Source organism: Tetrahymena thermophila, assembly GCF_000189635.1.
Source record: "Tetrahymena thermophila SB210 genomic scaffold scf_8254648, whole genome shotgun sequence".
Taxonomy (NCBI): Eukaryota; Ciliophora; class Oligohymenophorea; order Hymenostomatida; family Tetrahymenidae; genus Tetrahymena; species Tetrahymena thermophila.
Window position 1 is genome coordinate 85384 of NW_002476416.1, and position 24271 is coordinate 109654.

Genomic DNA, 24271 nt, shown 5'->3' on the forward strand with positions numbered 1-24271 from the left:
TAAAAACTCTTTCAATTATAATTTTTACTCAAAATTTAATACTCAATTTATGAATAACTTTAGTAATTTTTAATTTCATCAAAAAACATTTAAATTATTCAATTTACAGTATTTGAGGGATCATATGATAAAATATTATCATTATCTAATTAACTTTTAATTTGAGATATTTCTGATTTTTCTATACCAACTTAAGGCTCGTTTGTTTAGCTGAAATTTGAATCAATTTGATCTTCGTTAATAATTTCAACTTACTATGACGATTAAGCATCTTATTATTAATAATTAATCTTCTCGTTATTTACTTTTTGCAAGTTATCTAGCACATCATTCTCACTTTAATTTCTTTAATATTCATTATTATCATTAAAATTTAAACTTCTACTTTATTCTATTTAAATTAAGTTTTTACTAAACTATTACTGACTCTCTAAATTACTAAAATTTTCACTCTATTGATCATCTCTATTGGAATATTTTGGTAAAACAGTAAATACCATTAATTTTTTATCCTCTTTAAATTAAATATTTTGATTATTAATATTGTTTGCATTATCAAGCTAATTTTCAGAAGGAATTTCTTGTAAATACTTGCTTGAATCTGTGTTACTACTACTTGTAATTTATTCTAATTCATATGATTCTATTATATTCTTTTTTGGCATTTTATTTGCTAATGGAGATAAATTTAGCTCTCCTTATTTATTAAATATAAGCTCGTTCTAATGCTCTATTTTTTCATCACCTTTTTATGTTTTTCCATTTTCAAGTTATCCTTCACTCATATCTTGCAATTCAATTTTTAATATTTATCCCTAGGTCTAAGCATTCTGATTTCTTTCATAAATATTTTTTAGAGTATTTTCTTTTTCTAAATCTTGACTTTTTGTGATAAATAAATTTTCAAATTTCATTTATTTTTTCTGTTTAAAGCTGTTTTTTGCACTCTCTGTATGAGTTGCTTCTTAATCAAATTATGATGCTGAATCTGTTATTTGTGTTAAATATTTTTAATTGAATTTTCCAACTAAAGGATTTTATTATTTATTAAGATTTTTTAACTCAATGACACATTAATTATTTTATACTTCATCTATCTACAAATCGATTGTAGAACTTTCTTTTATCTATTTCGATTATTACTCCTAAAAAATATCACTACTGTCTTTTAATTACTTTTCTTGGTTTTTTATAAATAGAACTTCATCTTAAAAGCCATAATTTCTTTACCTACTTCTAGAAGTTTTATTCTATAAATCTGTAATCAATTTATGGACTGACATAGGAGTGTTAATTTATATATTTAATTCCGATGGGAAATTGCTTTTTCTATCCATTGATTCTTAATCATCTAAATTTCTATTTGTAAAACTTTAAACTAAATCAAACATTTGACCAAAGATACTTTTTCCTCTAAACATTTTGCTATATTTTTTATAAAATTTAGTAAGTTTAAGTAAATTTTAAGTATCCAATTTACATTCCATTGCATTAATCTAGATTTCTTATATTAATTGCCTGATAATTTGTTTGATCTTTTGAGATGCTACTCTGCTTCATCTATTTGCAAATAATAAATAAAATGTTAGATATTTAGATAGTTTATTCTCAAAATTACTTATTGACTGTTTTAGAGATCCTTCTTAGTATCTCTTTAATTAGTAGGAGAATAAAATTAAGAATCAAATGTCTATTATTTTAAAAATGAAGGTCTTTGATCTAAATTGATTGATAGCTTATTTTTAGGTGTATTAATGCTATTTTATTTTTAAATAATTAAAGTATGAATATCATTTTGAGCATCTTTTTTTATCTTTCCTGACCAAGCATTTATCATCTTCTTTTTATACAATTCTTGTCTAAACGAAATGAACCAACTCAAGATAAGCCACCTGCGAATTACTTTTTTAGACAATATGCATCTAACAATACCTAATCTTAGAAATTTAATTATTCTGCTATTTAATTTAGCCCTAAATGCAGGAATATATGCCATTAAAAGGTATCTAAAAGACCAAATTACGAAAATAGAATTTGCTGCTACCAGCAAAACACTCATAATCAAATACCAGAAGACATTTCCATTATTTATGTAAGCTATATATCCAAAAAGTATAGAAAATAGCAAGAATTTATTAGATACAATATCCAATGTGTTATAAAAATCAAGAGAGTATGGACGGAATTTAGATAATAACACTCCATAAGTAGATAATATCAAAAATACCAATGTGGCCTATTATTATTTTTTATAAGAATTATTTTAATATAAATATAAATAATGTTGATTAACCTTTAATGGTATGTTATTGTCATAGACTATGAGGATAGACATAATTAGTAATTTAGAAGCCATTTTTATCATTTCCCAGTACCAAAACTGAACTTCATACTCTCCTCTTAAAATAGTAAATTGCTTGATCTTTAATTATGAGTCCTTGACTTTAAGAATACAAAATGCCAAGTATACTGGTATTAAAATAGAAACAGTTATAATAATAGGTAACACTATTTTTAATGCTAAAAACCAGTAACTGTCTGTATAACATTAAAATCTTAGGTCATAAGAAATATATTAAATGCCATCTGATTATTTAAAATTAAAAATAAATATTAAAAATTATAGCTTATTTAATATTACCTATTTCTCTGCAATATAACAGATTCACGCATTGTTTGAAGATGCTTGGCTGAAAATAAAGAAAGCAGTAGATCAAAGAGGTTTTAATGTAAACGCTCTTAACATAAGTTTATCTACAATACATGATTTAGCCTAAAATAATAAAAATTATTGAACATGAGACAGGCATCAGAACAGAACCAATAAGAGAAACAGCTAAATAATCTAAATTATATTATTCTGAAATTTATTAGAAAAAGCACTGTGAAAAATCACTAATCAACATTGAAGGACTTCCAGCTACTGATATGATAGTGGTTATAGTATCTGGAATCTTAATTTGAAATGTCGAAATAACCACCAATATTTAAAAGTAATTGACAATAATCTTAAGTAAAATAGAAGCATCTAAACTATAAGTTGATTATAGTTGTTGTTACTTTTTTATTTCTCTCCAGCTTTTCTTTGTAAGGTTTTTAACAACAATATTCTTTTTTTTAAGTTCCTAGGAAGTTTAAATAATTTTAGTTGGATCGTATCTATATTTTTCTTAGATTTTATTTAATATACCCACACTTGTCAATTATGAAACAAAAATCTTTTTTTATTAATATATATTTTTTAAAATAAATAATCAAATAATAAATACATTATAAAAAAATTAAACTCTTACGTAAAATATTACTACAGAAACAATTTTCAGAGCGTTGATATAGATATTATTACACGTAGCGCATTAAAAAGTTCCCGCTTTAGAATATTTGTTTTCTAAATCACATGCTTCGCATAAAGGTCCTATAGTCCCAGTTAAACATTTATTTCCAATATACCCACCTAAGCAATTAGAAGGCTGATTTTAACATTACAATATATTATCTGTCTTATTATTGCTTCTCCAATAACCAGAATCTACAAGTATTACATTACCACCTTTACATTCTGTATTTTATTTGCATTTGTTGCATTCGAATATAGGAGAAGAAAGAGTAGGAGCTATTAATTAATACCTTTTTAAAAGAGTAAAAATTATAACAACTGATAAAATATTAATAAAAAAAAATATAGAATATTTATTTACGTTCCATAAGGACATTTAACACACTTTTGTAAAATTTTTGTATCTTACTTATCATCACTACCAATAGCCTACTAAAATATTTCTCCTTCCTAACACTCTCTAATTTAAAGTCCTAAAAGTATGTAGTGCTGGTCAACATCTCTTCCTATATAATTCTTAGAGGATGAAGAAATATTAAGCCATACAAAAGAACCTGGCTTTCCTATGACAAAAAGCTATTCAATAATAAATGAAGTATTTGTTGAATAGAAATAGTATTCACTTTATTAGTTTATTATAAAATCGTAATAATTATTATCTGCTTAATTAATAGAAATTATTATTTCTTTTTGTAAGGTTTCTTAATAGCTTTTATTAATGATGTTTCCTTATTCATCAAGCAAATTTAATATCAAGTTAGGTAAAGTAGCCCCACTTTTATAGCTCTGAATGATATAGTTATCTTAATTCTTCCCTTTGCCTTATTGAATATCTAAATTTTGATTAAGAATCTTCATTTGCTATATATCAAGGACCAAGCGACTACTTGAACTCATATAATTGTTGCCATACTTTAAAACTAATTAATTTTTAAATATTGAAATATTGGAAATAAATAACATTTAATTTAATTTTACCACTCGTATTATTCACCAGTTAGTTGCCCTTATTGTTAAATTATTCAAATGTTGCATTCGATTTTATAAAATATGCACCACCATAATATTAGGCTAAATTTCTCTAGAAAAGGGATTTATTAATCAAAAGCCAATTCATGTAATTGTTATTTTGATTTTCTTGGTTAACAGCATAAAGTGCTCCTCCAATAGTTGCAGAGTTTTATATAAAATTACAGTTCTTAAGAGAAACAAATTATCCTTAGCTGCTTTGTATATATAAAGCTCCTCCCAGCTAGCTTACTTTATTAAAAGCAAATGTTGCATTAATCATTAAGGTATTTTTAACAGGATTTATTAAATTAATTGCTCCACCCATATAACTTCCTTTGTTATATTGAAATTGAGAATTTACAACTTCTAAATTTCCTGTGTTAACAAAAATGGAATTACTAACACATTTGCTGTCACTGCATGTGTTATTCTATATCTTAACACCACTTAAGAATAGAGATCCTTAATTGTTAACTATTATCATACTCACATCTTAGCTGTTAATAGCAAGCATTCTTTTTTATTTTATCTAAACGTTTTAATACCTGTTTTATAAATAAAATGAAAGTTAAAAAAAAAAATTAGACATAAAATATTATTGAATTTACTTCATTAATCATTTAAAAATATTTAAACTTGTAAATAAATGAAAAATTTTATTTAAGTTTAAATAAATATCTAAAAATTAAAAGAAAGTTTTTTTAAGTATTGATTAAAAAATCTTTCAAGAATTAAATCAATAAAAAAAATAATATTTTAATGTTAATTTGTAAATTAAAAATCTTTCAAAAATTAAATCTAAACTTATTCATTTATTAATTTATTAAACTCTTTTGAATTTCTAAATATTTTTAATTTTTAAAAATAATAAAAATTTTACATTGATGATGAAATAGTGGTATTGAAAATAGTTGCACTTGATGAGCTTGTTATAAAAATCAGTCCTCCTAAGCTAAAGTAACCCTATAATTAAGATCCAGATATAGAGAGTTATGAGTTTTATGTAATTTAAAATAAGATTGGGTCGTTGTTGGGAATTTACTTGAGGAAAGTTGCATTTTAAATTTAAAAATCGTAAATTTAAATTTGAGTATTGTAAACAGAAATGAAAGGACCAATTCCATTTGTAATTTAGTTTATTTTTTTTTATAACTATGGATTTATATCTGTGCTTTGAGGATCGTTTTCAGAAGTATACAAAGACCTTATAAATATTTATCCATTCTCAGAATATAAAAATCCTCCATCAACTGAAGCAAATGTATTTTTAGCTATACAATTTTAAATTTTGATTAAATTGCTTTAGGTAGAGCTAAAATATATAGATCCTCCTGTCCCTGAAAATATTTGATTAAATTTACAAGACTGAATCTGGATTACTGAATTAAGTTATATACTTACTGCTTATATAGCTCCACCTTAGTAAGTAGACCATAGATTATAAAATTAAGTATTCTAAATAGTAAATTAGGAATTTGAAGTTGAGCCACTTAGTATCAGTCCTGCCCCTTGATAAGCAAATCCATTTTTAAAAACAGAATCTTAGATAATTAATTTATTAACTCTGAAGTAAGCCTAACCTCCTGATATGGGATTATTTAAATTATTTTAATTGTTCATATTCATAAACAATCTTTAAATGATTGCTTATTTGATTATTATCAAAATGGTAGTCTTTTATTTAAATATTAAAAATAATTAATACCTCATTATAAGTTTTTTAATTTAATTTTACCTTTTAAGAGAAATTATCTATATTATTAAAATTAGAATTTGTCAATACCAAATTCGAATAAGGAGCGAATATTGAAAGAGAAGAAGAAAATTCATTTATGCATAGGTCAGGAGTATTCATAGTGATATTAGAGATATTGAGAGAATCGATTTAAATATTTGCATTCATGTAGCTCTTTATAGAGAATACTGTTGATTCTTAGTAATTTGAGTCAACCTTAAGATTTACATTCGTAATTTAAATTTTAGAAAATGTGATATTAGTAACAGTAAAATCTTAAACGTCCATAAAGTTAGTTAGACTTTAAACAGCTAAAGAGAAGTCATTTTTTGAATAGTAATTTGTGATATTAATATTCGTTAAAGTTGCATTTAAATTTACATGATTAATAAGTTTAATGCAAAAAGATGTTGATTATTATTACTTAGAAAAACTGCATAATATATTTGAAATATAAACGTTCGAAGAAATTTAGGAAAAAATCAGATTTATACTTGGGTTGTTTTAAAATATTATGTTTTCAGCAATTATATTTTGAACATTTTGCAATTTTATAATATAAACAAATTGTAACTAATTCTGTTATGAAACTTCTTAAATTTAGGTATAACTAAATTCTGTTTAATCAAAGTAATTTGTAATTTGGCTTTTATTGAAGAGCTCATAAATAACTGAATTCTAAGATATGAACAAGTTTAAAAAGGATGCTGAAGAATTAGCTATTTATTAATTAAGCTCTAAATCAAGGATTATATTCTACTATGCAGAGCCTGCTAAAATAACGTTATTATAAATCATACTATTAGAAATGCTAGCTGTAAATGTAGAAGATTAACTTTAGACACCTAATTTATATTTATAAATAAGATTAAAATTTAATTTATAAATATAAAAAGGTTACCTATAAACTATACGTATTATAAAACGTTATGATGAAATAAGAGCTTATTTATAGCATATGAAGAAGAATTAATAAAATTTCTCACTTATCCATTAGTTGATATTATCACATTCTTTTTAATATGAAGATTTTATATGGTATATTAAATAGGAATAGGAGAATTGATAATCGAAGTGTCAATAAAAGAAGATTCAAATATGTTTATATCAGTTAATTTTATTGCTAATAAGCTATTTTGACTATTTATCTAAATTAAAGAATTTATTTTATAAAAAGTCATAAAGTTAAAATTTATGCTTTAAAAGCTAAAATTTTTTCCCACAATTATAGACATCAGAGGTGTTGTGAATCTATTAAATAATAATAATAATATATCATTAATTAAGTAAATTAAAAACTTAAAAAATCATTCAGATATATAAGTTGATTATTTCTTTGCAATTTCTAATAAAAATACTGTAAATTCTTTAATTTAGTTCTTTATGAAAACTGTATTGTAGTTTATTTAAATTAAAAATATCTGGTTCTAAAATTTTTTTGGCCTTAATGTAAGTGGTTTATAATAAATGAAGAATTAGAGCACTTATTATTACAATTTAGAAAATTTACCTTTTTTATACAAAGAAAATGTTATTCAGCTGAACATTTAGGCATGTGAAAGTGATAGGAATTTAATACTATGAAATAGAATTTGTGTTAAAAGCAGCATTCTAGATCATAAGCTATTAATATCCACTAAAATTTATTTGATTTGTACCTTAAATAGTGAATTAATTAATTAGATTTTAATTTTAGCTATCGCTATAAGTAGTTAAAATTAAATTTTAGGTTATTTGTGTGTTCGAAGTAGACTAAATTTGGAAATGAGCACTATTCCATTAATAATTTATTCCTGCATACATATTCATCTAATATACAGGACTTCTAGAAGTATAATATTGCTATAAGAAACTAATTTCAAGAAGTGAGCCTGAAAGTTAGATTTAATCATATATGAAAGATGGATTAGTTGAAAGAGGATTGTTAAGATATTATTAGAAAAGAGTAGGCTGAAAATTTATGTATTTGTTTACTAGACACTATTTAGGATCCATAGCTTATTAGCTCACATACTTTTATAAGTCTAATCTATTAAATTATAAAATATTTTTATATTTATTAGCCTTAATTAATTTTGTCATTAAAATTTAATAATGAATTAAAAAAGTAATTGATTTGCAAAATTTTTTTTGATAAAACCTTCAAAAATGAATGATTTAGATAATTTAATGAAAAAATTACTAGTAAAGTTAAGATGAGATGAAAACATGCAAAGTAGAAAGTGAAGCAGAGTAGTATATATAAGGAAGAGCAGTTGATTGTAAGAAATAAAAAGAGTCAATCTTGTTAAATTGGTAGGCTTATTTATCAAAAAAAAAGATATATATCCAATTGATATTGTAGATCAGTGTCAAGTTGTAATAACTAATATAAAGAGCCTAATATCCAACCAATTAATTTTAAACATTAAGACTTTTTAAATCTATTATTTTTATCAGGTTGATTACTTTATTATTTTATTAAGAATTCCAGCTTCTATTGTAATTGTAGAGTAAAGCTTTAATATCATTAGCAGTTTAAATTATTAGCAAAAAATAATCATCATTTGTAATAAATACAAAGTCTTAAAATTGCTCTATTTAAATATTGCTCAGCAATTGCTCATTATTTATGTCTTAAAGGGCAAATATATATTTCTGAAAAGTGTATTATGGACTTTTATCTAAAATATATAAGAAAGAAATATAATTTGGTTAAATAAACACTATAGTTCCTTCATTATTCTAATAAGTAAATATATTTGGTGATTAACTTAGAATTGAACTAAACGTTTGAAAAGGAGGTTCATTTTAGAAAATATTAATACCGTTACTGTCAATAATAATTAAGTTTATATATGATTTTAGGGATTACAGATTTCTTTTTTTGTAATCAGTTGTATTTTATAGATAAATCTCTTCGCTCTGCTCATTATCTTGCAGCAATCTTGATGGAGTAGTGCAAAATGTTGAATAGTCAAATTGTTAATTGTATTATGATAATATAAAATAGCTTTTTTTTTAATTATATGCTTAAAAACTGACATATTATTTAATGACTTTTTAACTATAATCACTAATTGTGTAATTTTACAAAGTTTATACACCATTATTATTACAATATATTCTGATCTAACTTACACTTTAATTTGCTGTAGTTGAAGAGCATTTCCCATTTGCAAGTTTTAGGTAGAAGTTTATTACAAAGTAATTTACGTAAACAGTAACATTTTAACTAAACTAGGAGCTAAAAAATAAACTTTCTAAACTTGATAAGAAAGTATATGAAAACTACTACAAATTAATTGCCTAGTTTTACACTGCATCGTAAACATAGTTTTGAGTTTTTTTGTTTGTGTCACTAATTTTAATAGAATTTAATCTAATAAGATATTGTTAATCATTGATTTGATTAATATAGTTAATTGTATTATAACCTAAAGTAGTTAAAGTTTTTGTTTATAATAAATTTCCCTATACAGATGGATTGTAATTACCTGATATCATTGATTTATTAAAGTTAAACTGCCCTACGTATCCGAGTTAAAATCCCAAAAATAATTGGGTGTTGTTAAGCTAGAAAATAGATGTAGCTGAAAGAGAAAATGGATTAAATTTTAAATTTATTTAATTATAGTTGGTAAATTTAAAATTTCTATTGACAAAATCTTAAGCTTCATAAACATAGAAGTAGGTCTGTGTGAAAAAGAAGAAATATGTTTAACTGTTACTCTAGACATCTTTGATCATTGTTATTGGCACCACTTTAAATACAAATAAAAAGTTAGTTTTCTTTTAAATTGTATTGTATTTATTTAGGTAAAAGAAAAAAATAATTTAACTTTTAAAAGTAGAAATTATTTCAAATATCTTTATAAAAACCCAAATTTATATAAATCTTTATTATTTTTATTCGATGGACAAAAAATATTATCTTTCTTTCTTTAATTAATTAATTTGTATAGAATGAACGAACGAATTTGAATTTTGTGGAAGAAATCTACTGAAAGTCTTTTGGTATTTTAAGATACCACAATTAATTAAGGAAAAAAGTAAAAATTACATTGACTAATGCATATTTTAGGATTTGAGATGAATGTCTAGAAATTAAGCACTATTTGATTATTTCCTTTGTTAATAATATTAATTTTGTTTGTGTCATAAAAGCACAAGTTACCAGACGTGTAATAAATCGCTAAAACGTTAATAGTTGGTAAATACTTAAACGTTTAAACGGTACCAGTTAACAGGTAGTTATCATAATAATACTAAACATTTGTATTGTTGCTATTTGAAACATTATGTATGATACCGCTAATTAGCGTACCAGATTATGAAACAAAGGCTATGAACGTTTAGTTTACTTAATTACTTTAAACAAAATCAAAAACTTTTGATGGTAAAGCTTGGTCATTCGTTAATTTAAATGGATTGGTCATATTTCTAAGAACATCTTTTTAAAAAATTTAGCAAATTATAGAAGTAAAAATCAAAAATATCAAAAAAATTACATGAATTTTAAATATTGTATTATATCTAGTCATTTTGCACAAAATACAAGTAAATCTTTTATAAGCTTGAAATAGTAGCGATAATTAATTAGCCACTTTGCTAATTACCTAATCCTTATTAATAAACATATGGAGTGACTGCTACAAACTGCATAATATCTAATCAAATTTAAAATATTATTCAGAAAATATGATTTTATTTTCATTTTCAATTTACCTGATGCTGTTGCACTATATATTTACATATTTTCCCTTAAAGAGTAAACAACAAAGCTCCTTTATAAAACAAATCCAACCATAAGCTAATCACTTACGTAAAAGGAAGAAATACTCTAAGTATTTAATGTGGCAGTATACTTTATACTCAAGGTTTAACTTTCAAGTATCTAAATCTCACCATTGATATCTCTAGTAGCTATTAGATCAGTTCCACTTATAGCTTAAATATCTACTATATCACCTAAATTTCCTTTATCGAATTAGTAATTTATTTATAAAAACATGATAGATGGTTAAAGCTTATATACCTGAAATCTGCCTTAATCCTGGACACTACTATGTCTACGGATTTAACATAACTTGGTTGTAAATTTATCGACTCAAAAAGCTTATTAATACAACAAGCGTGATGGCGTTGATCATTTAGAATAATAATTTTTATTAAAGACTTATCTATCTATTTTAAATTTTGAGAAAAAATACTATGACTTATTATTAATATTAATTTCTACCAATCAAAATTAAATATTATTTATCTTAAAGTTACTATTTTTTCGAAGTCCCACTCTTATTAATCAAAGAAAATAAAGTCAGAGAAATCGTTCAAACATTTATTTAAGATCACTTACTTACACTATATAAAATTGAAATTTAGATCTTTTTTACTTTTTTGTTAATCTGAATGATTTTTTCTTATTTTTTGAATCAAGTACACAAAAAAAGATTATTGTGAAATTCAATATTCTATTGTATTCTATGTTAGTGGATTATTATTATAATCATATTTTATTAAGTCTCCAGATATTATCTGTAATTAAAAGAAAATAAAGAATGATCTATTCTTACTTAATCACTTATTATTGTAAGAACAAATTAATTTTTAAATATCTGTCTATTCACTCTTGTTATAATTAAGAGACAAAATAACTCTAACTAGGATTCTTTAAAAAGATATTGTGAAGAACATAAATATTTACTATGATTAGTAAAAAAATCTTAAAACCTAAATACGCAGAATATATAGTAAAATTTGAAGTCTCTCTCACTTTAAAAAATGATAAAATTTAGATCGAACCACAAAAATCATTGGATATGAGAAATAATTTTTAAGTTTTTTTTTTTTACTGCGAGAGAGTTCCTAGATTACAATATATTTTATAGTACCACTTAAATTTATTTAGACATTTAAAGAAATATCAATTAATACCTTATGAACTGTTAAATTATTTAAGTAATAAATTTAATTTTTTTCTTCTCAATACATGTACTTTTTATCACATAATTTTAAATTACTTACAACTTAACTAATTATTTATTACCTTAAATTATAATTTATTCTTTTTATTAATATTCATCAAAACGAATATTTTTTAAATCTAAGAATCGGATCTAACTAAAAAAAGATATTTTATTTACAATCAAAAAATTATTTTAAGATTTAAAAAACCTCAATTAAATTATCTATTAAAAATATTTATTCAAATCCTTTAATGATAAACGTTTAGTTAGATTGATTTGAGTAACAAATATGAAATTTTAGTCTTATTTAAAATGATTCTTAACATATTTTTAAAATTCTTTCTTACTAATTGATCAAAATAGCTTATGTGAAACTAAATTAAAAAAATAGCTTGATGATAATCCTTAAATATTTGTTTAATTACAAATGCTATAAATTTAATTCATTATATTGTAAATTGTTATTCATAATTTAAAATACTAAGAAATTCATTAATTAAATACCTTAAAAATGCATTAATTTTCATAAATTCCCTCCCAAATGTTATTAGGTAATAATCTTATTATATGAATATGGTTTTTGGTTTTATTTCTCTGAAAATTTAGAAGAAAAAATTTACATTAAATATTAAAAATTGATTGATAATTAGTTAAATTTAGATGAATTAATTACTTAGGAGTATTTAAAAATAAACTAGCTTGTTAAATGATAATTTATATAAATAATTCATAATAAAATTCGCAAAATACTTTAATTAAATGCAATTTAATTAATCTAAGTTTTTGTCTTAAGACATAATTCAACGAAAATGATAAAAAATGCTTAATGGCAAATAATTTAGAATAAATATTATAAAAAGTTATTCCTAGAACCAGTCAAATTAAATTAATAAATTTATTGATAAAAAATATTGATTGATCAGTAAAAATAGTTTGATTGATTTTTTAGAATAAGGGATTTAAAGAAAATAATATAAGCATATTTAATTAATTGTAAATTAGCAAAGTACTTTTTACGAAATGTAAAATATTTCAAGAGATTATCCGACATATAGCCCAAATAGCAAAATTTAACAATCAAGGCATGAGATTTCTCCATTTGGCAAAAGAAACCAATCCGTTTTTGTAGCACGCGAAAAAGAATAAGATAAATAGCATAAATATTTCTAAAATTCTAAAGTTGAATCTTGCTCATTTGTTTTTGTAAAAGGAGGATCAGCTTTGGCTATGCCTTATTATAGTCCAAATTATCTTGAAAAGCATAATTCACCCTCACCTAGCAAAACTTAGAAAAAATAGAGATCTATATCAACAGTTACCCAGTAATTTTTTAGAATATTTATTTAGTTAACAGTTTATTTCAGCAAAGCAAACATATTCTTTAACTACAAGTAGCAATAGCATTCATAAATACATAATATTTTTTTAGATATTGGTAGATATAATCAAGACTAGCAAATGCTAAACCAAAATTGTTTTTGCTTATAAATATTTATTTCAAATAACGAATGATTGAATGTTAAATTATTTTTTATAAATTCTTTAGAGAATCCTATGCTTAAAAACAATATACACATGCAGGATAAAGAAATAAACCAATGGAACCCTATCATATGAATGCACAAAGAAATAGGCTAATAATTTAAGAACCTAAAATTGCAAGAGGAAATTCTAGTTCAATAATGTTTGGAGACCCATTGTAAAATAAAAAAATATTTAAATTAAAAAAATAAACTTATTTAATTTCGATTTGTATCAATAATTTACTGACATATTAGTTATTAAAAATAAATCTTCTTCTTTACAAATTATCATTATCTTCTTTGAAAAGGTATTTCTTAACAAATATAATAAATATAAAAGTCATCCTTACAAAAGAACTTTCGTTACTACGAGCAAATTATACTTTGAAAAACCAAATTTAGATTTTTATAGCTTACAATAAAATGAAGGAATTATTTCTGACAAGATTAAATATACTCACTACCTTTAGCACCTTTGAATCAAACCAATTTAACTGCAAACTCTTTCTTTTTAAAATCTTTAAAATTTATAAAAAATAATATAATTATGATCAAAATAAATATTTCTTTAATAAAAAAGCGTTTAATAGTAAAAAAAGTATTTTTCCTAATTGTTATATTTAATAAATTGAATAATCATTAAATGTTATATATTATTGTGAGTTTCTTCTTATTTCCATGTTAACAAATAAATTTATTTGTCTTTCTTAATTCAAAATTAATTAATTAATTTACCTTATTTTCTAATTATTTTAAACAGTATTTTTTTTAAAATAAAAAATATATTTTATTTATATTATAAAAATATAAGGTTAAAAATTGTAATTAATAAATTATCTTTCTCATACATAATATATTGATTAATTTGATATATCATATAAAGATAAATATATAATAAAAGTATACAGAAGAAAGGTGAACCATTAAAAAAATAAAGTTAATATATTATGTCTCAAAAATTATTTTAAAAAATAATGATTTTTTTATTTATTTTATTTGCATTTAAATTTTAATTATCTATTTCTAAAAATATTTTCTAAGATAATGTTTTACAAATTATCTAAATTAGAATAATTAAATATATATTAATAAAAATTGCAAGTTATATATTTCAGTAACTAAATTACTAAATTTAAAATATTTCTAAAGTTTTAATTTAAAAAATAACTCTGTATCACTTTTTACTAATTATCAAATAATGATGATCTATTTCAAGAGTTTGCAATATCTATTTTGTACAGGGCTTAAAAGTAATTTGCATAGAAATTCTTTTTTTATTTGATTATATATGCCTACAATAAAAGTTTAAGCTTTTATAAATAATAAACAGTATTTGCTTAATAATTAAAAAAATTTGTTATGAAATTATGTATAAAAATAATGATTTACTTTATTTTTAATTATAACTGAAGATTTTGTGTTTTATTACGAATGGTAAAAAAATATTCTAAATGAAAATTTTTTAACAAAATAAATCAAATATGATAATGCACTAATAGTGTTTGAGGTTTGAGATGAATATTATTTAAATCTTTCATATATAAACATTCTTTTTTATTTAATAAATATTGCTTATAAAACAAAATATTTAAAATTTTTATATTAACATATATTTTTAGTGAGTTAATGCCCTTTTCAAATAAAATAGAAATTTTGCTGATAACATTATTAAAATGCAAATAATTTAATTTAAATAATAAAACAAATGTGTATACAAATAAATATGTTTTTTAAAAAGAAATATAATACCAAAATATCCTTTAATTTGGAATATTATCCTATAAAATACAATAACCTAATAATAATCTTTTTTTCAAAAATTTTAAATAATTTTTATATAAATAATTTATTTTATACATACAGATCTATAAGCATAAAAATAACAAAATCCATTTTCATCTTCTATAAATGCATCAAGAATACTGTCTAAAATGAATTAATGCATACTAAAAATACTTAAAATATATTTATATAATTCATATTATTGAATTTATTGTGTTAAATAAACCTCGATAATTGATAATAAAATTTATTTTTTTTAGCATTTATTCTTAATTTAATTAATTGAAAAAATCTACTGAATGTAAATCACTTTTTTTCTATAAAATTTAAAAAAAAGTGTTGAAAGTTTTATCAGGAATATGATTTTCGTTAAAAATATCATTTTAATTTTAAACTATCCTAAATGATAAAAATTACTTAAAATGATTTATTTAAATGAAATAAATATCTCAAAATATTATTAGACAATCAAAATATAATTGCTGCTCTATAATAGCTATATATAAAACCAGTAAAGATATAAAAAATCATAAAGTTTTATAGAAAGTTTATTTAATTAGAGTCTATTTGATTGATTGATCAAAAGCATGAATTTAATTTAACAAATTCGAATATAAATATAAAATTCTATTTTAAGAATCTCAAGCTTTTTTCAGTTCATTAGCTGATAATAGAGTGCTTTTGTAGATAAATTAAGTCATTAGAAATTTATATTAAACTCTAACTTTAATATCTAAAGAAACAAGTAGATCATAATTTAAATATTTTTCCTAAATTAAAATATATATTCATACATACACAAAGAAAATAGAGTCAAAAATTGAACAGTAAAATTTAAGTTTCAATATCTTGTTTTATAAAAGTGAGTATGATATGTATTACAAAATAAAAATTAATTTTTGCTAAATTATTATCAGAAATTACAAAATGTTACAATCTATTATTTTATTTGAGTAAATACGTTAAAAATTGTTCAAAATTTTATTTCATAACTGCAATTACTAATTAATTCTGACAATAAACTTTCTACTTGAAATAGAATTTTATAGTTAATCTAAAATGATGAAATATAGATCTGATAAATTTAATCTAATGATCTTTTAAATGCTTCTTCTATATTTAAAATCTAAAAATAACAATATTTATATCCTCAATCTATATTTTCAGTTATATTTATCGAATCTAATTTAATGCATATTTTTAAATATTTAAGGTTTATAATTTAATGTATTAAGTATGGAAAGTAGTTTTATTAATAAAATTATATTTTTCTATAAACAAAATTACAATTTAAGATAAACAAAAAAGAAAATTGGTTAAATTTTTTCTTCAACTTATTTAATTTTCTTACTGAACTCAAAAATAAATTAGGCTTACAAAAACATTCCCTATTCCAAATTGAACCTTATCACTCTTTATATACTTAGACATTTTTGCTCAAAACATTAAAGAATAAAAAAAATAAAATACAAAAAAAAAACTAAAAATAAAACTAAAACTTTAAATAAAGTATGAATAGATTTATCCTTTTGAGTATTATCATGCTCATGCCTATTTGTTTGACTTAAGATATAAGTGTAGAAAAACTCCTTGCTTATAATAGATGGTCAAGCTAAAATCAAAGAGTGTATCTGAATGAAGATGAAAAACTATTTAGACAAATGGTTTTCTTTGAGAACTTGTAAAAGATTAAGGAACATAATAGTAATCCTAACAATACCTATTCTATTGATGTTAACTAATTCTCAGATATGACTTAAGAAGAATTTACTGAAAAAATTCTTATGAAATAGGATTTGGTTGACCATCAAATAAAAGATATTGGTTAATAGGCTACCAATAATAATGATAATAAGGAAATGAAAGCATCAAATCTTGCTATCGCTGCTTCTATAGACTGGAGAACAAAAGGTGCTGTAACTACGGTTAAGAATTAAGGTAGTTGTGGTTCATGCTGGAGTTTCTCTGCAGCTGGCTTAATGGAGTCATTTAACTTCATTTCAAACAAAGCTTTAGTTGATTTTTCTGAGCAATAACTCGTTGATTGTGTCATCCCTGCAAACGGTTACTCCTCTTAAGGATGTAACGGAGGATGGCCTGTTTAATGTCTTGATTATGCCTCCAAAGTAGGTATCACTACCCTATAGAGCTATCCATATGTTGCAATTTAAAAGAAGTGTGCTGTGACTGGTACAAATAACGGGTTTAAGCCTAAAAAGTGGATTTAAATTCCTAACACTTCGAACGATTTAAAAAGTGCTTTGAATTTCTCTCCTGTTTCTGTTCTTGTTGATGCTTCTACTTGGGGCCAATATAAGTCTGGAATTTACAATGGATGTAACTAATCTAATATTAGATTAAACCATGCTGTATTAGCTGTTGGCTATGACTAACAAGGTAATTGGATCGTTAAAAATTCTTGGAGCACTAGTTGGGGTGAAAATGGCTATATTAGACTTGCTCCAAACAACACATGCGGTATATTAAGCTATAATCTTTAAGTTACTGCATGAAAAAATTGGATAAACTATTATAATTTATATTAATTAAAATATATTATTCATATTAACTATATATTCATATAAAATTGTGGTTCAAATATTAAGATTCAATTAGCCTTTAAAAATAGAATATAAAATTTAAATTAACATTATATTAAAAAATATTAAAAAATAAAAATTTATATTTAAAAATAGTTTTATGAAATATAATAAACTAAATTGATTTTATAAAATTCAAAAAAAAAAATTAAATACAAAATCATTAAAATTAAATATATTAATTAAAAATATACCTCCTCTTTAATCAAAACTACTTTTTTAAGGACTCTTAAAAATATGATTTTGAGTATGCCAAGCCAGCCATTAAATTTTAAATAACAACTCAAAGAATAAAAAAAGAAAGAGAAATTATAAATTAAAAATAGAAATAGTGAGAAATCAAAGAATAGAAAAAATAAGAAAAATTTTAACTCAATCAATAAAAATACCAAGAAAAAGCTTAATAAAAAAAATAAAAAAATCTTAATAGAGAATAAAAAGAAATTTAGAGAAGAATAATTAGTTATTCATAAAGAAATAAAAGTAAGAATAATAATAAATTCAAAAAGAGTAAAATAAAAAACATAAAATAAAAAGAAAAGTTTATAAGAAAAAAAGAAATAAGTTAAAACTAATGTTGCAAATGATACTAGAATTTCTGAATTTAAAAGGGAAATTATTAAAGATATTAATTAATTTTTAATGATAATACTAATTATAAATATAATCTAAAGATTATTAGAAATAAGTGAAGAAAAAGAAAAAATTAAAGTTAAAATATAATCAATAATCAATTCTAATGAATAAACAAATCAATACAATTTTGAAAATTAATATTTTCCTGTTTTCTCTGATTTTGGTTTAATCATATAATAAACAGCATTCGCAATTGGCACTTCCCTTTTAAGAAGAAATTGGAGATTACATAAAACTCATAGAAAAAATTAAAAAAAAATTAGCTTGTAAAAATAATGAAAATAAAGATGATCACTGTTTGAAAAATTGCTCTTTATAAAAAAAATATATTGTTCAAATGAAATAAAATAATTAATAAGTAGAACTAAACCATCTCAAAGTAGCTTCAAATTATAAGTTTAATTTTTAAAATAATATTCTAAATATTCAATATGTAAATAATTTTGATATTTTTGAATAAAAAGGTATTGCTAATATTAAATTTTCTTCTTCTGAATAAGATTTTATTATATTTACAAGAAGATATAAAATAAATGTAATCTTATTTGAATTTTAAATTAAGAATATTACTTTTTTCAAAGTATTTAATGAAATAAAATTTAAAGAATTTTGACTTATTCTAGCAAAAATTTAAAAAAAAACCAACACATCTAATTGACGTAAAAGTACTTACCATTTTAACTTATTATTTATGAGGGGGTGTCTTAAGATATGAACGGTATTTATTTTTTGATCTTCTTAATTTTCTAAATCTGTCTTTCATTTAAATAAGATACATTTCTTATCCACTTAAGCTTACTAAACTTATTTATTATATAATAGTAATTTTTTTGTATTTAGGTAAATTAATTAGTAAATTGATATGAGATAGTTAGACAGACAGATTGAATAAATAAAAAAATATATATAAAAATATCAATTAATTAATCAATTAAAAAAGAATAATATTATTGATATCTCAAAAAAATAGTAGATATTTTTGAAGGAAAAATGGATACTTTATCTAAATAATCAACAAATAATTCAAATAATATCATATAGGCATCTTCTTTTTATGATTAATAACCATTTTTATTAAAATGTTAATTACATCCCACATACCCTATCTCATTTATCTGTACTGATACCACACAAGAGTGCATTTTTAAATGCAATTTCTGCATAGTTGAAAATTTAATTTAACCAAATAAACTTATTCTACTTAACTAGGCTATTGAAAGTGATTAGAAAACAGTATTTCTTAACTGGCCTATTTATGATGATCAAACTATCAGCCAAAAAATTTAAGAATTTTCTTTGAAGCAACCAAATAATCTGGAGTTTAAAGAGAAGATTAGATCTTACTTCAAAGAATTATTAGCAAAAGTATTATTAAAAATAGAATAAATGTAGAATTAGATGCTTCAAAAAGCTGATAGTATTTTAGATTTAAATACTAGCATATTAGAGCTTTATAATAATTTAAGCTAAAAATAATCGATCAGACAAGAAATAATGAATAATTAGACTAGTCCTGAGTAGAAAAATAATAAACTTAAAGAAATAATTTAAAATGTTAACTCTAATCTAGATACAAATAAATAATTAATACTAACTAAATTGAATTAAATAGAAGATTATTAAAATTAAATAAATTTCGAATAACCTTCTTTAATTAAAGATCACATATTATCTATATTAGAGAGAATTGATTTTATTCCTTTTAGAAATCTAGACTAAATTCTTTAATAATAAAATCAGATCTTGAATGATCTAGAAAAATAAAGTGATAATGTTAATAAAATAATAAGCCTGGTTAGCAATAAAATGAATAATTGTTCAGAAACATTTATTAAAAATGTTAAGTAATAACTAAATAAATACTCTTACATCCTGAATAAAGTTGATTTAGGAAATATTTATGAAAGTGAAGAATCTATTCCTCCTAACTTTAATAATCTAAATGAAAGTTAACTAAGCGAGTTATTTAATGTAGCAAAATAATACATAAAATCTAACAATAATCAATAATTAAATTAATAAAAGTCCTTTAATAAAGATTTTGTTATTTAATTAATTACTAAAGATTCTAATTAATATTATCTAGAATTTCTAATTAATTTAGAAAAGACTTTAAGTGGAATAAACTAGTACCTAAACTGTTTCACTTATGATAAAGTTAGTGAAGAAGAATTATTAATATTCAAGTCTACTGACTATAGAGATAGCAAATAAACAAAAATAGCACTAAATAAAATAAATTAGACAAAAATAGAATTTCCATAAAATAAATATGGAAATATTATTTTTAATTAAAAAATAGATAATAGCAAAGTTTATATTTTTAGATTTAAACTTAATAGAACCTTTTACATTGACTATGGTTATTTAAGAATTGGAATTATACCAAGTGATAAAGTAAATAAAGATTTAATTAATGAAGATAATAAAAACGGTTATTATTCTTGGAATGATTCAAAACATCAAGTTGTTAAAGGAATTAGCTTAAATTAAAATGAAGTATCAAATTAATTTGAAGAAATTGAATTTAGATTTTGTCTTTCTAAATAATTATTTTATTTTTCTGATTATCCAAGATATGAAAATATAAATATGATTGAGTAAAGCTTAATTAAAGTAGATAGTGAATATAATTTTGGAATATCATTTTAGAACTTAAGAGATAAATTAATATTAGAAAACACTTATTTTTTAAAGTAGAATTTTCAAAGTGTTGAATAAATTATTAATTTTTGATATTTTATAATTAATTTTTAAATTATAAAATTATTTACTTTATGTTTTATTTTTATTATGTTATAATAAATTTTTATTTTAATGCAATTAAATATTTTATACTTTTTTAATTTTTATCTCATAAATCCACACATTATTATTTGTAAATCCAATTTAAATATTTTAACAAATTATTTTTTATTCTATTTTATAAAAGATTCAATGTTATTACTTCTAATTCAAGATAAGGAAAATTAATTTTACTAAAAAAATTATAAAAGTAGAGAATGATATATATCTTTATGTCCAAATACTAAATAAGATATATTAGTGGAGCTTCCCTCAAGAGAAAAAAAGGCAAAAAAGTGGTTAAAATTAATAAATAGCTAGCAAATTAAAAGCTCTACAGCATTATAGCCTTAAATCTAACAAACTAATAATAATCATAAACAAACAAACAATAATATTAATGTCTACTAAAAATAATCTAAGAGTTATTGAAAAGTTCCAAGATCGATCTTCTCTTTAAGATTATTAAAATGAAAATAAGGTGATTAAAAAATTACAATTATTATTTTTGACATATAGATTTTTTTTTTTTTCATATAAAAATTAAAAACTGATAATTTTAACTAAAATTTTTTGCAATTAAATTTATTTCTAGAATTAAATAATTAGCTCAATATTGTTTTTACAAGCTTATATTTCTTATTTTATTGTTTGAATCACAGTTTCAATCAAAAAAGTAAAGAAGCAAGAAACTAAACTTTAATTTATTTTTTATATTGCATTTAACAAGTGCTAATTTATACTTTAAAATGGTATAAAATTTATCTTTTTTTTTAATTATTTATAAAATATTATTATAGAAATAAAGAAAAAACATTAGGGTAAAGCATAGAAAAATAATTTGTTATTAAGATTTATTTAGTAAACTAATCTTCATTTTGATATAATTAAAAATAAGTAAAATAAAAATGGCTTGAATAAATTACTTTAAAACTTTTAAACAAACTTTAATTATACTACTAACTTAATTTCTTAAAAACAAATATATTCTAATAAAATTATGATATATTATAGGTTGATGATGATAAAGTTAGACATGACATGTTGTATAAGAATAAGATATAGAAAAAGATATGTTATCTGAAAATAAGGAAGAAAATGCTACTTATTGATCAAATGCAACATTATTAAAATAAATTATTTTTTTTTTGAATTTATTAAAGCGAATTATTATGGAAGAAGTATCATTTATAGATCTAGAAATGAGAAAATAAGATTTCAAACATCAACAGTTCTTAAAAGAAAAATAACCAAAATAAAATTTTATTTACATTTCAAACAAAACCTAAGCTTTATTTGCTTAAATAAGACCTATTGAATATGGTAAATAATTATAAAAAATCAAACAATAAATCGAATTCTTAGAAAATAAAATATTCTAGGTTAATTAGAAACTCAAAGGTGCTAAAAGACCTGGATAGTTTATAGCACTTTGTAATTTTAAAAAATAGTCATCGCTATTTATTAGCGATGATTTAATTAATATTTAGAAATATACATAATTTAATTAAAGATTATGTATATTTTTAAATTTTATTTTCTGATATTTTTTGATGCATTAAATGAAAAATAGTATATACTTTTAAAAAGTGATATTCGGTCTGACCCTAGTAAATAGTAACAATTTTAACAAACCAAAGAATACATTATTGATTTTCATATAAACTTTAGAATGATAACGAAATGAAAGATTTTAGTGGTGAATTAGATAAAAAATATATATTCGTAGTGAATAGATTTAAAAGTTTCTTCTTTTAGATGAACAGGACGATTTAGAAGAAAAAAATGAAGACAACATTATGCAATGATTTTAATCGACAGAAGTCAATTTTAATTTATTCTTTTAATAAAGTTCTATATCTGATTCAACAAATGTGTCTTAGGTTAAAATTTTTTTGTTGATATACATTTTTCCAAGACGAATTATGGACGAAACTTTTCAAGCTGATCGTAAAAAATTTTATTAAAATTAACAAATGAAATGAATACATAATATAAATTAAAAATTTAAAATCAAATAAAATATCTCCTTTAATATTCTTAAAATTTTTATTAGATTATGCAAATTCATAATTTTAAATATCTGATCGATTATAATCAATATTCAATATTTTGTTCACAGTTTATATTTTTAATTTATTGTGTATAGGCGATTTAATAATAGATACTTTTGAAAATATCCTCTCAGATATTTTTGATATAAGTATAACACTTTAAATGAGAAAATAAAAATATTTAATATTGGAAAATTTTTCTAGATTGTACAAGTTACTTAAAGCAAACATATTAATTATTTATTTTTTTATACTTTTAATAAACTGCTTAGAGTTTTGATATTCATTGAATACCTCTTTAAATTAAACTTAATTTATGATATAATCATATTATCATATTAAATATTATTTTAATTAATAAAAATTTATAACCTTTTTTAATTCCTACTCTCCATATTTCTCAATAATTCTCTAAATACAATATTTTTAATTTAACTAATATTAAATATATTTAAACTTTTAATTTCTTCAACCAATTAAAACATTTAATTAAACTTGAGAAAAGATTATTTATTTATATTATTAAATTTTTATTTTATTTCTTTTTTTCTTTGCAATTACATATTAAATTAATATATCATATACTATATATATTCTGTGTTTAATTTTATGGGTTTTAATGTAAGTAAATATTATCATCTTTTTCATCATTTTACACTGATTATTATGGTGGTAAGAAAATTGATAAAAGTACCCTTATATTAGTAAAATCGCTTAACACTTTTTATCGATTCAATGCTTATGTATAAAATTAATGATTTACTTAATTTTTAAATTATTTTTAAAAATAACTAAAGTTTGTGTTTTATTATGAATAGCAAAAAAATAATTAAACTTTAAATAAATTAAATGTGATTAATA

General features: G+C 21.4%; 5 protein-coding genes across 5 annotated transcripts in view; 3 read left to right on the forward strand and 2 right to left on the reverse strand. All coding sequences in view use genetic code 6, as the record gives it.

Moving 5' to 3' along the window:
- Positions 1-98: 98 nt before the first annotated feature.
- Positions 99-11149, reverse strand: TTHERM_00878190 (transmembrane protein, putative; the record flags this gene model as incomplete). The annotated part of the gene is made up of 17 exons (XM_001016070.2): positions 99-1425; positions 1481-1560; positions 1619-2236; positions 2294-2586; positions 2642-3218; positions 3294-3627; positions 3699-4257; positions 4316-4893; positions 5229-6022; positions 6084-6928; positions 6985-7334; positions 7594-8112; positions 8266-9826; positions 10126-10515; positions 10574-10732; positions 10791-11042; positions 11101-11149. The coding sequence occupies 17 exons, from the start codon at positions 11147-11149 to the stop codon at positions 99-101; spliced, it is 9285 nt and encodes a 3094-aa protein (XP_001016070.2).
- Positions 11150-13051: 1902 nt separating this feature from the next.
- Positions 13052-14532, forward strand: TTHERM_00878200 (hypothetical protein; the record flags this gene model as incomplete). Its single annotated transcript, XM_001016071.2, has 2 exons — positions 13052-13353; positions 13578-14532. The coding sequence occupies 2 exons, from the start codon at positions 13052-13054 to the stop codon at positions 14530-14532; spliced, it is 1257 nt and encodes a 418-aa protein (XP_001016071.2).
- A 2315-nt stretch (positions 14533-16847) lies between these two features.
- TTHERM_00878210 (papain family cysteine protease) lies at positions 16848-17849 on the forward strand (the record flags this gene model as incomplete). The annotated part of the gene is made up of 1 exon (XM_001016072.1): positions 16848-17849. One exon carries the CDS (start codon positions 16848-16850, stop codon positions 17847-17849), a length of 1002 nt encoding a protein of 333 aa, XP_001016072.1.
- A 1713-nt stretch (positions 17850-19562) lies between these two features.
- Positions 19563-20725, forward strand: TTHERM_00878220 (hypothetical protein; the record flags this gene model as incomplete). Its single annotated transcript, XM_001016073.2, has 2 exons — positions 19563-20520; positions 20682-20725. The coding sequence occupies 2 exons, from the start codon at positions 19563-19565 to the stop codon at positions 20723-20725; spliced, it is 1002 nt and encodes a 333-aa protein (XP_001016073.2).
- Positions 20726-23987: 3262 nt separating this feature from the next.
- The window catches only part of TTHERM_00878230 (hypothetical protein), a gene marked incomplete at both ends in the record, with an annotated part of 411 nt that continues 127 nt past the window's right edge, over positions 23988-24271 (reverse strand). Inside the window, 2 exons of the mRNA XM_001016074.3 lie at positions 23988-24148; positions 24203-24271. The exon at positions 24203-24271 is cut by the window's right edge and continues 127 nt beyond it. Of these exons, the coding sequence (XP_001016074.3) occupies positions 23988-24148; positions 24203-24271 (230 nt within the window). The remainder of the gene's footprint in view (positions 24149-24202) is intronic.